Raw genomic sequence first — 16,506 nt, 5'->3', positions numbered from 1 at the left:
TGCTAAAAGTTGAACTTAATATTTCACTTTAATAAGATAGGCAAAAAAAGTATATAATTCATTTTTAGGGAAGGAGGTCTAAAAAATAGATTAAAAATCTGATTTAGATTCTAAATATAAGTTAAAAATCAACAATTTTTTTTTAATTATTCCCTTTCTGATAGAAGCTCATCATAAATTATAACAATAATTTATTTTTAAATCATTTTGATAGGTTTGAAGAGTGTAAAATGTTAATAGAAATCATATTTTTATAGTTGGGTTGTGGTAAAGGCCACCCTGGTAATAATTATTTATCATTTAGAAAAAATTAATAAAAAGAATTCCCATGAGCACACACACACACATCTCACCATACCATATTTTATGATTAAGCAAAATAGACAACAGCATGCATACAGAATTGCACTCTAGAATTTTTTCGATTTGAGTGACCTGAAAATGTTAAAGGCAAAAAAATCAGATATGCAAAATTATAAAACTCATATGTACATAGTGTCCATAAAGTTCTTCCATGATTACAAAAAAACTATTACAGTTACAGCTGTGCGGTTTGTGGCACAAAAAAGAAAAAAAGTTATGCAAGCATTTCTATATAGCCTTAACAAATTTACATGTTGTGCATCTCTTGAACTACAGATTACCCGATCAACAGTGTAAAGAAAATTTATAATATGAATTCAGAATATAATCTGAATTGAAAAGCCGAAAAAAATTAGACCAATGGAAAAGACTTGTAACAATATAATACAAATAAAAATTAGGCAAAAAAATAAAGCTTGTCCTCTTCCGTATCTGAGATTACTGTTATCATTTAATGCCCTCGCCGGCTACTAATGTAATATAATCTGAATAGAAAAACCGATAAAAATTAGACCAATGAACAAGACGAAGAGCAAGACTGTGTATATGAAGAAATTGACAAAGCAATTAAACGCATAAAAGGGGATGAAAATTTAATAATAGTTGGAGATTGGAAAAGGCAAGGAAGGAAATATAGAGGGTGAATATGGGCTGGGCAGAAGGATTGAAAGAGGGGACCTCCTTATAGAGTTTTGCATGAAGTATAATTTAGTAATTGCCATTACCCATTTTAAAAATCATAATAGAAGAATATACACATGGAAAAAGCCAGATGATAGTGCAAGGTATCAGATAGATTATATCATGGTTAAGCAAAGATTTAGAAATTAACTTGTCAACTACAAAGCTTACCTTGGAGCAGACATTGATAGGGACCATAATTTAGTGATAATGAAATGTAGATTGGGGAATTAAAATCTGAAGAAAAGGGGTCACACATGAATCTGTGGAATTTAGAGGAGCTTGAGGAACAGCAGGTAAAGACGATTTTTGAGAAGGACATTGCAAGAGGTCTGAGTAAAAAAGATAAGGTAGAAAATGTAGAAGAAGAATGGAAGAATGTTAAAAAGGAAATTCTTAAATCATCAGAAGTGATCTTAGACAGAACAAAGAGAACTGGTAGATAAACTTAGATTTTAGAGGATATATTGCAGCTGATGGATGAATGTAGAAAATATAAGAATAATGCTATTGATGAAGAAAGTGGAAGGAACTATTGACAATTAAGAAATACTATAACAGGAAGTGCAAACTAGCAAAAGAAGAGTGGATCAAACAAAAGTGTTCAGAATTGAAAAGAAAAATGAACATTGGTAAAACAGACGAAGCATACAGGAAAGTTAAGGAAAATTTTGGGGTACATAAATTAAAGTTGAATAATGTGTTAAACAAAGATGGTACACCGATTTATAGTACGAAAGGAAAAGTTGATAGGTGGGTGGAATATATTGAGTTATACGGAGGAAATGAATTAGAAAATTGTCTTATAGAGGATGAAAGGGGGAAACAATACTGAAATCTGAATTTAAGAGAGCATTAAAAGATTTGAATGGCAGAAAGGCTCCTGGAATAGATGGAACACCTGCAGTGCAGGTGAGGAAGCAATTGATAGATTATACAAACTGGTGTGTAATATTTACAAAAAAGGGTTAGTTCCATCAGACTTCAAAAAGAGTATATTAGCCATGATACCAAAGAAAGCAGGAGCAGATAAATGTGAAGAATATAGATCAATTAGCTTAACTAGTCATGCATCAAAAATCTTAACTAAAATTCTGTACAGAAGAATTGAGAGGAGAGTGGAATAAGTGTTAGGAGAAGACCAATCTGGTTTCAGGAAAAGTATAGGGACAAGAGAAGCAATTTAGCGCTCAGATTAATAATAGAAGGAAGATTAAAGAAAAAACAAACCAACATATTTGGCATTTATAGACCTAGAAAAGGCATTCGATAACGTAGACTGAAATAAAATGTTCAGCATTTTTAAAAAATTAGGTTTCAAATCTTAACTAAAATTCTGTACAGAAGAATTGAGAGGAGAGTGGAAGAAGTGTTAGGAGAAGACCAATTTGGTTTCAGGAAAAGTATAGGGACAAGGGAAGCAATTTTAGGCCTCAGATTAATAGTAGAAGGAAGATTAAAGAAAAGCAAACCAACATACTTGGCGTTTATAGACCTAGAAAAGGCTTTCGATAACGTAGACTGGAAAAAAATGTTCAGCATTTTAAAAAAATTAGGGTTCAAATACAGAGATAGAAGAACAATTGCTAACATGTACAGGAACCAAACAGCAACAATAACAATTGAAGAACATAAGAAAGAAGCCCTAATAAGAAAGGGAGTCCGACAAGGATGTTCCCTATCTCCGTTACTTTTTAATCTTTACATGGAACTAGCAGTTAATGATGTTAAAGAACAATTTAGATTCGGAGTAACAGTACAAGGTGAAAAGATAAAGATGCTACGATTTGCTGATGATATAGTAATTCTAGCCGAGAGTAAAAAGGATTTAGAAGAAACAATGAACGGCATAGATGAAGTCCTACGCAAGAACTATCGCATGAAAATAAACAAGAACAAAACAAAAGTAATGAAATGTAGTAGAAATAACAAAGATGGACCGCTGAATGTGAAAATAGGAGGAGAAAAGATTATGGAGGTAGAAGAATTTTGTTATTTGGGAAGTAAAATTACTAAAGATGGACGAAGCAGGAGCGATATAAAATGCCGAATAGCACAAGCTAAACGAGCCTTCAGTAAGAAATATAATTTGTTTACATCAAAAATTAATTTAAATGTCAGGAAAAGATTTTTGAAAGTGTATGTTTGGAGTGTCGCTTTATATGGAAGTGAAACTTGGACAATCGGAGTATCTGAGAAGAAAAGATTAGAAGCTTTTGAAATGTGGTGCTATAGGAGAATGTTAAAAATCAGATGGGTGGATAAAGTGACAAATGAAGAGGTATTGCGGCAAATAGACGAAGAAAGAAGCATTTGGAAAAATATAGTTAAAAGAAGAGACAGACTTATAGGCCACATACTAAGGCATCCAGGAATAGTCGCTTTAATATTGGAAGGACAGGTAGAAGGGAAAAATTGTGTAGGCAGGCCACGTTTGGAGTATGTAAAACAAATTGTTGGGGATGTAGGATGTAGAGGGTATACTGAAATGAAACGACTAGCACTAGATAGGGAATCTTGGAGAGCTGCATCAAACCAGTCAAATGACTGAAGACAAAAAAAAAAAAAAAAAAAAAAAGGTTTCAAATACAGAGATAGAAGAACAATTGCTAAAATTTACAGGAACCAAACAGCAACAGTAATAATTGAAGAACGTAAGAAATGAACCATAATAAAAAAAGGAGTCTGATAAGGATGTTCCCTAACCCTGTTACTTTTTAATCTTTACATAGAACTAGCAGTTAATGATGCTAAAGAACAATTTAGATCCGGAGTTACAGTGCAAGGTGAAAAGATAAAGATGCTATGATTTGCTGATGGTATAGTAATTTCAGCTGAGAGTAAAAAAGAAGCAATGAATGGATGAAGTCCTTCGCAAGAACTACAACATGAAAATAAACAAAACGTAAGTAATGAAATGTAGTAGAAATAATAGGAAGAGAAAAGATTATGGAGGTAGAAGACTTTTTGTTATTTGGGAAGTAGAATTACTAAAGATGGATGAAGCAGGAGCGATATAAAATGCCGAGTAGCACAGGCAAAATGAGCCTACAGTCAGAAATATAATTTGTTATATCAAAAATTAATTTAAATGTCAGGAAACGAGTTTTGAAAGTATATGTTTGGAGCATAGCATATGGAAGTGAAACATGGACGATCGGAGTACCTGAGAAGAAAAGATTAGAAGCTTTTGAAATGTGGTGCTACAGGAGAATGTTAAAAATTAGTTGGGTGGATAAACTGACAAATGAAGAGGTGTTGCGGCAAATTGATGAAGAAAGAAGCATTTGGAAAAATATAGTTAAAAGAAGAGACAGACTTATAGGCCACATATTAAGGGATCCTGGAATAGTCACTTTAATATTGGAGGGACAGGTAGAAGGAAAAAAATTGTGCTTGCTGGCAACGTTTGGAATATGTAAAACAAATTTTAAGGGATGTAGGATGTAGGGGGTATAGCTGGAATGCAATGACTAGCACTAGATAGGGAATCTTGGAGAGCTGCATCAAACCAGTTGACTAAAGACAAAAAAAAGGGGTGCGATTGTGTATGGCGAGGCAGATCAACCAACACAGTCACTCCCATTGTTACTATCTATGATACTTAACTGACTGCACCTGCCTCCGGTTACTTGACTAAAATAAAAAACAATTTAACATTACAAGAAACATAAGTAACCATACAGCATGGGTGAAGCCGTGATTGGGGGACGATAATATATATTATTTTGTAATTAAAGTAAGAAAGAAATCGGATTCATTTTATTATAAATTTCTATTTAACAAATACTGGATGAGATTCAGCGGAAAATATTTTTATTTATTTTCTAACCTTGAATAAACTATTGTTTTCAACATAATTATAAGGATTGAAATATTTGAGGTTTACTGTATTGTGGAAATTATATTAATTCCAAAACATGAAATTAATAATAAATCAAACAATTAAATCAATAAATCAGATTTATTCAGATAATTGTTAATTGTCTGAATAAAATGAATGGTTTCTAAGATGCTACAAACATAATCGATTGGTAAAAAGGATCTGAATGAAATGGAAACACAATAACTATAACTTAAGCAATATTCAGTGAATCAGTTCATGTAGATCACTGAAGCTAAGAATGTTTGATGCAGTTCATTTCATATACTGTCTGCATATTTTTTAGTTGTTGAATCAAGAGTGCTGCACTGTAATTTTTAAAATCAGCTTTATTAAAAAAAAAATTAACTTATTAAGAAATTGTGTTAACTTATTAAAAAAAATTAAAAACATGGTTATAGGCTGCACTTGATTGTAGACTGGTATTTTACATATCATCCTATAAGTGTATGTTGAGTGCCACAATTACAATAGTTGCTGGTGGTTTGACATGAGACACCAATTATTCTTAGAATTACACAGCCACTTTGACAAATAAAAAGATCCCATGCCATGCTTACTAGGGAAAATTACAAATTAATTACTTCTCATTGCCTTATGAAGCTGAACTTACTGTTGCAAGTCAAGCCCACGAGAATGAAGTGATATTCAGCACTACAATTGTTACCTTTTACCTGTTCTAGAGTCTTGCTTGTATTGAACAACATTATTTTTAGAGAAAGCAGCTCTTGAATACTGCTGCTTGTACCTCAGATGCTTAAATTAACATCATTAAAAAAAATAATGAGGCAATTGTGCTTTCTATACCTCTTTCTGTAGGGAAAAATGAATTATACATTATCTTCATTAGATTCCATCCTTGGCTCTTGTAGTGAAAGGTTGTGTCTTATTGTGCTCTGTGATTGTGAGTTGTAACCAGTCCAGCCAGGTGTTCAACAGTTCTTCTACCTGCGTCGCCAGACAATGTGAGAAGGGTCTGCTAGGGCGGCCAGCTACCTGGATTACAGGCCAGTTACATTAAGAAAAGGATAATCCTTTTCTTAATTTTATTTTATTCTATTTCTATATTTTTCTAACAATGTAAAGTGAACTCTTGTAGTCATTAGTTATACATTAGACTAATAGCCTAACATAATAGACTATTGTGATACTACTAAAATAATTTTTATTTTAACAGGAAATCAAACTTTCCAATTTTATTTCTGTTGTGTATTTTCTTACAGCAAGTGTATAGTGATAATATAAGTTTTAATTTTTAATTTTAGTCTTCTTTTTTCTCCTTCATGGAAGGAAAAGTAAGGCCTCCCCCACCCCGTTCTCCCACCCCGGAACTGTCCGTCAGTGGAGAGGAAAGCGCCGGGACTCCGCGCCTCCTATGGAGACGGAGCCCGTAGCGGGCTGCAGCAGCCGCCAACCGTCAGGCGGCGTCCCGTCTGCTACCGTCAGGCGGGAGAAAATCCCGCCGATAATGCTGGACTGCCCGAAGGAGTGGCCAGCATTGTCCCGTGACATAAAGTCAAGGATCGGGGGGCGCCTGGTTGCCAAGAGCACCGGGCTTTCAATCAGGCTGCAGCTGGGCAGCGAGGCGGATTACCGGTGGTGCAGAGTTTCCTGCACACGAAGGGAATCGCCTTCCACTCCTTTCAGCTCCCGAAGGATAGGGAGCTGAAGGTAGTTATACGGGGGATCCCTTATGGGGCTGCCCCGGAGGAGATAAGGGAGGAACTGACCTCCCTTGGTTTTGAGGTGACTTCGGTCAAGAAGCTCCTCACAAGGGATGGTCGGGAAACCCCGACCTGCCTAGTGGCCCTGAAAAGGACCCCTAGCGCGCGCAAAATATACGACCTCAGCGATATTTTCTATTGCAAGGTCGCAGTGACTGCATTTGTGTCACGAGGGGGGCCGCCACAGATGCCAAAAATTTGGGCACTCTTCAAATTATTGCCAGAGGGCCCAGCAATGCGTGAAGTGTGGTGGAAACCACGACACTTCTGCCTGCGTCAAGCCGCGTGAGGAACCAGCCTCATGCGTTAACTGTAAGGGGCCACATCCGGCCAATTACAGGGGCTGCCCCTATTACAAGGAGCAGACATCAAAAGTCAAGGGACTTAAAAAGCCCGCGACTGTTGATGACCGCAGCTGGGCCCGTGTTGCCGGTCGGGGAATATCAGCCCCCAAACCGGAGGTGCCGGTACCTGTGGCCAAGGCGGTCGTGAAAAAAGGGGAGGTACCCTCCCCAACACCCGCCAAGCCAAAACCGGCGGCGACCACCAAGAAGGTGGTGAAACAAAAGGCGGCGACAAAGCCAGCCCCGGCGAAGAAGGCCAAGCCTTCCTCGACGGGAAAGGCAAAGCCTGCTCCGGCTGGGAAGGCCAAGCAGGCTGTGGCCCCGCGCCCCACCAAAAGGGCGGCCGCGCCAAAAGGCACCTCCAGCGGCAATCCGAAACCGGTTACCCCGTTGGAGACCACTGGCATGGACTTCCTGTCGCAGATGACAGTGAAGGATATCCTGCCAGATATCATGATGGTTTTGTCACGCCTGCTCAGGCAAAATCTCTCAAGGACTGTATTCAGTCCTTAATAGAGTGCCTCATGGCTGTACTGTCCAGGTATGGTTAGGCCCACCCTCAGACTCTTGCAGTGGAACGCCAACTCAGTAGTAGGCCGGACGGAAGAACTATGCCGTCTGGCCGAGGATCTACTGATAGACGTGATACTGTTGTCTGAGACGTGCTTGAACCCAAGCAAGCAACTGACCCTTCGGAACTATTTTACATATAGGACGGATAGGCCAGTTCGACCCGGATCTCGCACCTCTGGTGGAACTGAGGTTTTAGTCCACAGACGCCACATGCATACGCGCGTTGTTCTTCATACAAACGTGATGGAGCAAACGTGTGTGCATGTGGAGCATCTGGGCACGGTGTATCGGCTGGTTTCGGCTTATAGCAAGCCGAACGACGCGGTAACCGGCGCAGATCTGGATGCCGTGCTGGAAAATTGGGATGGACCCATGATACTCATGGGCGACCTCAATGCCAAACACGTGTCATGGAACAGCATTCTGACAAATCCGAATGGCAGATTGCTGTACGAAAGGGCGAGAGCCCGCCGCTTGGTCGTCGTAGGCCCTGAGGTGCCCACGTTCGTGCATCGCTCAGGCAGATCTAGGCCTGACGTGCTGGATATCGCAGTCATGAAGGGGGGTACCCTCCCATTCATGATTGAAACGATAGAAGACCTCAGCTCGGACCATTCCCCTGTCCTGTTGGAACTAGGTCAGGCAGGGGGTGGCCGAGATCCCCCGCCTATACCCCGAAGGTCAGTCAACTGGAAAAGGTTCTACGAGACCCTCCAGCGGGAGTACAGGCCGGTAAATCCTGAGCTCCTGAACACCCTGGAGGAAATCGACGACACTGTCGGGCGCGTCACGTCGTCAATGACCGAGGCCCTGGCAGGCAGCTCATCGGCCAAAACTCGAGCAGTTGTTCGAAACGACCTCCCTCCTCATATCTCCGAAGCCATAACGGAGAAACGACGACTGAGGAGGAGATATCGAATCACCCTGTCCCCCGCTGATAAGCGGGCCTTTTATAATCAAACGGACAGGGTAAAACAACTGCTGACAAGCCATCGAGAGGATTCGTGGAACGAATACCTCGCCTCGGTCTCTGACGACATCTCCTCGGTGTTCAGGTTGAACAGGAGACTGCGAGAAGGGAAGAAGCCTCGCCATCCAGTTGTGGGGCAGCGAGGTTTTCTTGCATACTCGGAGGCGGAGAGGGCCGAGGTATTCGCCGATACCTTGGAGGAGCAGTTCACTCCAAACCACCCTCCCTCCCCGAACGACGAGCACACAACCGAGGTGGAATCCTTTCTTGTAGATTATTTCTCACAGGTGGAGGACGCCCCTCTAGAGATTGACCAAGTCACTGAAGCGGAAGTTTCCGCAGCCATTAAGGCCACAAGGCCCCGGGTGTCGACGGGATCAGCGCCCGTGCATTCCGGAACAGGAAACGGGTGACTGCAGCCGTTTTTCTGGATGTGGCCAAGGCCTTTGACAAAGTTTGGCATAGCGGGCTGCTTTATAAGCTAGCGCGATCGGCGATCCCCTACCGCTATGTCAGACTGATGCGGTCATATCTGCTAGACCGACATTTTGTCGTGCGCGTAGGGGAAACGATTTCCTCCACCAGAGAAATAGCCGCTGGGGTTCCCCAAGGAGCAGTACTTTCCCCGTTCTTGTACACTTTGTACGTGAACGATATGCCGCTGTCGGAAGGGGTCAAAACGGCCCTTTACGCAGACGACACGGCATATTTCTATGAATCCGCAAATGTGGATTACGCGGTCCGGAGGCTCCAAAGGCAGCTGGACTTAGTGGAACCGTGGCTCGACATGTGGAGAATCAGGGTCAACGGTGAAAAATCGGTGGCCGTGATGTTCACATGCAAGACACGAAAACCGACCAGAGAGCTGGAAATCTCAGGGGAAAAAATCCCTTTTGAGAAAACAGTTAAGTACCTGGGGGTGGTGTTGGACAGGCGGCTTACCTTCGGCGAACATGTAAATTATGCGACCCGGAGGGCTAAGGCCGCCAGAGCCTCGCTATACCCAGTGCTGAACAGTGCCAGCCCGTACCCACTGGCAACTAAGCTGCTCATTTTTCGGCTGTACGTACTGCCGATTCTAACATATGCTTACCCGGCATGGGGGGCAGTGTTGAGCTCCTCGCTTCAAAAGAAGATCGAGGCCGTCCAAAACATCGCGTTGCGGACGATCTTTGGAGCTCCGTGGTTCGTCAGGAACGCCACTCTCCGATCTGATGCGAGATTTCAATCCGTGTCCGAGGTGGGGGTGGCGCAGGCGCGCAGACTGTTCGGGAGAGCGGCTGTGTCCGAACACAGTCATCTTCGGGACATCTGCCGAGAGGACCCAACTCCGACAGTTGTAAGGAAGCGGCCTCACGCCGTACTGGACGAACCACCGTGATGGTGCGGTGCGGTAGCCGAAAATCGACAAACCAGGCTTAGGGGCCTCCATATCGCATGAGCCATAAACGGAATTGTGCGTCAGACGCGTTTCCGGGGTCGCGAGTGAAAAGTTTTCGCGAGTTATATAGTTTGAAGACGTCAAACACGGTAAGTCGCGCATAAAACAAAAACGCGGTCTAAATTTAAAAAAAAACTTACAGTGAGACAAAATATCCCAGCAATTGCGACCCCTCCGGAAAAGGGGACGCATTGCTCCCTCCTTATAGCTAGTGCCCCGTTGTGGCGTATTCCTGCTAGCCTATTAAAGAGTTAGCACCGAAAGGACTTCAGTGGACGGTCTGAAGGGGAATTACGTCGGGAGGACAGGCTTTATAAGCCTAGCCTTCCGCGGTCGGCCCATGAAATGGGTTCGATAACGCTGGTTTAACAACGGATTGGAATGCAATTAAATCCGTCTTAAATTCACTAAAATAATAATAGACAAAACTTGAAAAATTAGATCCGAGATTAAAAAATAACCCTTTTAAAAACAAGCCCGATTAGAATGATCCAGCAGCAAGGGACTCTGTCCAGGTTCTGCGATAAAGTAGGGAGTAATAGACTCCTGCCAACTTTGCATTCCATTCCATTATCTTCATTCAGTAGTGGAATCATAAGAAAAAAGAAAATTCCTCATGATCAGCCATATAAACAAAATATTACAAAAAAATAAATTGATTTATAAAGAAATTTTTAGTGCTCTTCTGTATAAATTATTAATAAAAAATGTTTTATACATGTAAATGCACTAAAGTGTCTTTGTTGAGTGACTGTTAAGATTACTGTACAGAGGTCTCAGCTTATGCTTGAGATTTTTTGTATAGTTTGTTTTGTGAAAACACATCCAAAATACTATATAAGAATGATGATCAGTACTGCTTATCATTCCTTTACATTATGTACTGTTTAGGGTGATGTGCAATCAGACATATTTATCAACCACAAAATTAAAATTAAGACAATTTTGACAGAGGGAAGAAAGATTTTGATGTTATGTATGCATTAAACACCATTTTAGTGATAACTGTTCACTTACTTATTTTATTACTAAAATGAATACTTTTATATAACTATACGTTAAAAGTATTCCCATATTAATGGATTTGGGTTAAGGTAACATGCATCTGATGGTTTTATAGTATCAGGATATGTCAGAAAGTTCTCCATAAATTAAAAAAAAAAATCTAAGATAAGTGGCATTATGAAAGGAATACAAACATATTACTACTTTAGCTTAATAATTAGCATATCTAAGTAAGTATTTGATGAAATGAATTTTTCTCAATCTAAAAAATTTTAAATGAGAGAAGCATCATATTAAGTAAAAGCTAATAGTTAATTTATGTTTTAATTAATCAGTTCTTGTATATCATGTAGGTATAAAAGTTTATTGGGTGGATGGCCTTTTGGATAGATTAATTGGGAAAATGATATAATATAAGCATGTGTCAGTTATATAAAAGGTTAGGTCATGGTGCAATATTGATGTTAACTATTAGTTTCCATGTAGATGTAGAAATATTATCTACTGGATAATTACAACATACATTTAAATTTTTCCATTTTTTCTAATAGTGACATTGAATCTCATGTTAAGTCTAGGTAATTCAGAAATTGTGATTTAATAATTTTCCATTAGGTATGTTCACAAATTTATCATATTTTTTCACATTTTTGCTGGTTGTAAACCTAGGAAAGATTGAGGAAAGAAGAAAATAAGTATTTTGGATGATTTGAAAGAGAGACAAGGATATTTTAATTTAAAAGATAAAGTTCAGGACATACTGTCATGGAGAATGCAGTTTCTCATTGACCTTTAGTGAACCTGTCAATAGACAATTCTATTAAAGAAGAAGAAGGCCTTCTAGATATGAATTGATTTCTTCAGTAAATTATATTACTCCAAGCTCTTAAGTTCAATTCATACAATCTTCCATCTACATTGTCTCTTAACTTAATGTTTCACCAAATTTTTTAATTAAATTTGAAATAAATTCTTTACTCAACTTTTCCATTATGATAAACTCATGGCTTTACAAGCCTAAAGAAAACCACTGTTTGAAACAAATAATGGAGACATGATTAAAAGTGTAAACAAATTAGTTTACAAGGAGCTGGGACTGCTTCCAGCCATGGCTAACTTTAATTTATTCTCTCCACTATTGACAGGTGTATATCCTTTCTGATCCTTGCTGCTGTGATGAGAAATGAATTTTTTAGCAAATTAAAAATTCCAAACCTGACTGGGATTTGAGGTCTAGAGCCTGCAGTATTTGAGTGTAGCTGAAAGACAACAATCACAGAGGTTGCCCATCAGCAAAAAACTGAATTTACTTTTAACTTATCAACGTTTGGATAAAAATATCTAACTATGAATGATCACATCCATTATAAATGATTATTATTGGTATTGTGTATTAACTGTGAATATTGAAAATAAATAAAGATAGTTATAACATTTTTTTTACTGCTTTTTTATATACAATTCACAAAATTAATATCAAATAAAAAAACAAACAGAAATAATTCTTTGGCACAATAACAAATAATCCCTAACCTACAGATTAAATATATCAAGTTATACACCATTTTATTATAGACTTAGTGTTTTATATCTACCATTTAAATAAAAATTGTTCAAAATTCAATGAGCATATAAAATTTACAAATAGAATAAATTATCTATTTCATTTACCATTTAATATTTCATCACCTATTAAATTTAGCTTCTTATTGTCTGCTTAATTTCATCTGTTCCCAGAATGCGATGCTATTATAAAGTTTAGGATTACAACCACTAGAAGGTGTTGGTGAGGCAGTTCCACTATCATCAGATATATTTCCTGAATTATTTTCAATTTTTTCTACTGGTTTCATCTGTTGTATTTTTGGTTGATTAGCAGCACGCAGTCCTTCTCTAAATTCTTTCGATATGCACCTTGCTGTTAAACTATGCACCTGTTTAAACATTTTTAATTAAAATTATCTTTAAAAACAGAGCAATGAGATTTATCACTTTAGATAAATAAGACTACATAAGATTTTTTGACAGGTTTTCCAATGAAACATAGAGGCAAAGAAAACCATAGAAACTGGGAAATCAGGAGTCTTTTCATTTGTCAGTATTCTATGTGATCATTATAATCTAAACTAATTCATATAGGATTGATGGTAAGATGCTAAACTTAGTAATTTGTGGCTATACAGAAAATAGCATTCCCAACATGAAAAGTTTTAGGAAGCAGCAACCTGAAGGTTTTAAAGAAGCACAAAATATCAATGGCTACAGATAGATTTAACAAACTGGTTCCCATAGATCACTGAATTCAAAACAATGCTAAATGTAATTTCACTTTTTTTTTGGCTAATGATCTCAAAAAAAATTGAATTTGCAGTTGTTTGGTTGCATTCACTGTGTTCACAGTGTTATGCCTGCAGTAGAATTTAAAATGGTGGAATCCAACTGTTTAAAGTAGATGGTATCCTAATGAATCCTTCTCCCCCAGAAATCAGAATAAAAATGACAAATTCCTCTTTTAATGTTGTTTCAAAGGTAATGCACAATAGACTGAATTACTTGATTGTATGTATATTATTCATTGGTTGTATAATATATTATGCACAGAGTGCTTAGTAATGCATTTTGTAGTCAAATACAGATTGCATCACAATATTGTAAAGAATCAGTAAAAGTGGATGCTATTCATCAGTGGATGAATAAGATATGAATTTGAAGCCAGCACCTGCTGTATAAAATGTGTATCAAACCAACCAAGAAATGTGTTTCCATTGTTGCAGGCGATTATTTTTTCAAATGCTGAAAAATTATTTAACTATAATTCATGTAATCATTTATGATGTTATGATATAGTCGTAAATCTTATCAAATTAACTATTACAAAAAAGTATTGACTTCAAACTTATAAGTTTGTCAGTGGTAACAGAATACCTATTCAATAATTTTAAATATCTTTTATGATTTAAAAATAATTTTCATGAATTTATTCTCTATCATTAATGATAGAACAGCTGGATGTAGCCAAGAAAATGTACAAGAAGGTTCTGATAATCCAAGTAAATATACAAGGAAGTAATGCTGATTTCTGAAGCTTGTCTAAAATGTAAACTTCTAAATGAATAAAATTATATTGTGTTTTTAATCAAAATGTACTCCATATATTAGAATTCTTTAAAAATCTTTTTTATTTTTTAATTCATTTCAGATTTTTTCTAATAAATATTAAAACTGATTTAAACTCTAAGCTCCTCATTTTTGAGCTCGGTCAGATGATATGAAATACTTGGGCAAAATATTAATTACTCTATAATTTAGGTAATCAAATTAAACAGTAACAATTTAACAACAAATAAAGAAAAAAATATGTACTTTGCCAGAGTTGACAACTTAAACATACAGATCAACTGACCTCTTCAAGAAAAAATAATGCTTTTTCTCAAAATATTAGCTATTACAACTTAAATTTACATTAAAGATTGGATTTAAAAAAATAAATTAAACAAAAGAAAACTTTGTTATCTTAAGAATGATGAGCTTTATTTATGGCAGTTAACATATTATTTGTTGCACTAAAAATTAGTCCTTATGTTTCTATCAAAAACTTTGCTGTCATCAAAATTATTAGAAAAACTGGTAGGGAATGAAGCTTGTTTACTGCTCTAAATGTAGTAGAGAGAACTAACTTAAAACAAATTTAGTATAAATGTGGTTTATATTTTTAATTGTGATCCTGAATTATTAAAAAATTAATCAATATTCAGTATGCATAGCTGTTTCATTATTTTTTTGTTACCCAGCTGCTAGAACTGTACATTAACTTGTAAATAATGGTTGTGGATGCTATCCCATAAATCTTGACCCCGTATACATTTTCATTGCTGCCTTAGCTTTACGTAACTGCTAACTGTATCACTGATGATAATCCTACCAGTCTTGCTGATAGTAATACAATATGTTATTGGCAGGTTCATCATCAGATTATATCGACATTCTAAGATTGCATGAAAATTCCAGACAATAAATACTGACCTGTTTTATTGGTGAAGTTGGAACTTCTAATTTTCTCTGCAAACCAGCACTTGGAGTGACAGGAATGACCTGTAAACAGTGAGATGAATATTAAGCCTGAAGTAGAATTATTAGTTAAATCCAAATAATTTTGTTGTCTATAACAGTTACTTGTGGAAATTATATACAATAATTAATTTGTTAACATCAAACCATTCTATAAGTAATAAGTAATAGAGGTTTCTTATTAATAACATTATGAAACTGAAGGAAATTTAAAATGTAACAGAAAAATGTTTAATTTCATCTAAACAATTTTGAAAACTTCCATTAATTTTTCTTATGAATGATATCACATCAGTCAATATACAGTATAAACTTACATGAAGTGAAAAATTTATTCTTTAATGTTAAGGGAGTTCATTTTAATTTTCAAGCATATGAATAAAAAGAAGAAGAAACTTGAATATACAATGTTTAAATCTAAATGTTATTGGTATAATTGGCTTTAACTAAATATAGAGAGAAGGCTCATAAATTCTACAATTATCTGTTAGCAGTGAAGCGATAAATGATTTCCTCTTTATAAATTGTCTTATGACAATCATAAAAATTTATCATTGTGATAAATGATTTCCTCTTTATAAATAGTTTAATCATTCTTATAATTCTTCATTACAAATGATATACCCTTAACAATTATTAAAAATTTAGTTGAGTTCACATAACTAAACTGGATAAGTTAATCAGCATAATTTAAAATTACCTAATCCAGTATTTTTAAGCTTCTTGACTCATTTAAGAAGCTGCAATTATCAGTATTATTTTATTTCAAATCTTAAACTGTAAATTGTTAGTTAATTACTGTAATTATTAGTAAATTGTCTTTAGTGAATGCTATTAGTAATAAATACTTTTTTCAATAAATACTTAAAACATAGTAAAATCACAGTACTTATGTATAGTGATAATGTACATTTTTCCCCACAGATTACTGTTCATAAGAACTCTAGGAAAGTGGTTTTTTATATCTTACTTTTTCACATAAGTACTACATATAACTTCAATATTTCTGATTTGTTAATAGTAACAGTTTAATTATAATTAGTATTCATACGAATATAATCTTTTGTTAAGATTAAATTGTACATTTATTCTTCACCAAAAAGTATGTAAGAATTTAAAGAGAATAATATTGGGTATTATTTGAAAAATGTATTATGACTGAATGAGAACTTTTATGTATTTGCTAAATTCTTCTAAATCTGAAACAAAAACTGCAAGTTTTGGCCCTGAAAAAAACTGAAAAATAAGTGGTACAAAATACTGTTCATTTGATAAAAATGTATCACTATTGTGGTTAAACAATTTTCCATAATCATATCATAAAGAAATATCTAGACTGTGTGTGTGATGTTGACACAGAAATTAATGTAATTACTACAAATTATATCATGTTAATAAAATTAAAGATAAGTTGTTCACATTAGTTTCTTATATTCAATTTCTTACTTATTTTT

The 16,506-nt window shown here is 36.3% G+C and overlaps 1 protein-coding gene across 5 annotated transcripts in view; it reads right to left on the bottom strand.

Annotated features, from left to right (window-relative positions):
- Nucleotides 1-12,409: 12,409 nt before the first annotated feature.
- LOC142322160 (uncharacterized) overlaps nt 12,410-16,506 on the bottom strand; it is a 528,320-nt gene continuing 524,223 nt past the window's right edge. For all 5 annotated transcript variants that reach the window (XM_075360909.1, XM_075360911.1, XM_075360912.1 and 2 more), the window contains 2 exons: nt 15,008-15,076; nt 12,410-12,918 (listed from right to left, as the gene is read on the bottom strand). In XM_075360909.1, the coding sequence (XP_075217024.1) occupies nt 12,691-12,918; nt 15,008-15,076 (297 nt within the window). In that variant the 3' untranslated portion in view covers nt 12,410-12,690. The remainder of the gene's footprint in view (nt 12,919-15,007; nt 15,077-16,506) is intronic.

Source organism: Lycorma delicatula, chromosome 3 (assembly GCF_047948215.1).
Source record: "Lycorma delicatula isolate Av1 chromosome 3, ASM4794821v1, whole genome shotgun sequence".
Lineage (NCBI taxonomy): Eukaryota > Metazoa > Arthropoda > Insecta > Hemiptera > Fulgoridae > Lycorma > Lycorma delicatula.
Note: the sequence above shows the minus strand (reverse complement) of the source record. Positions and strands in the feature narration are given on the sequence as shown.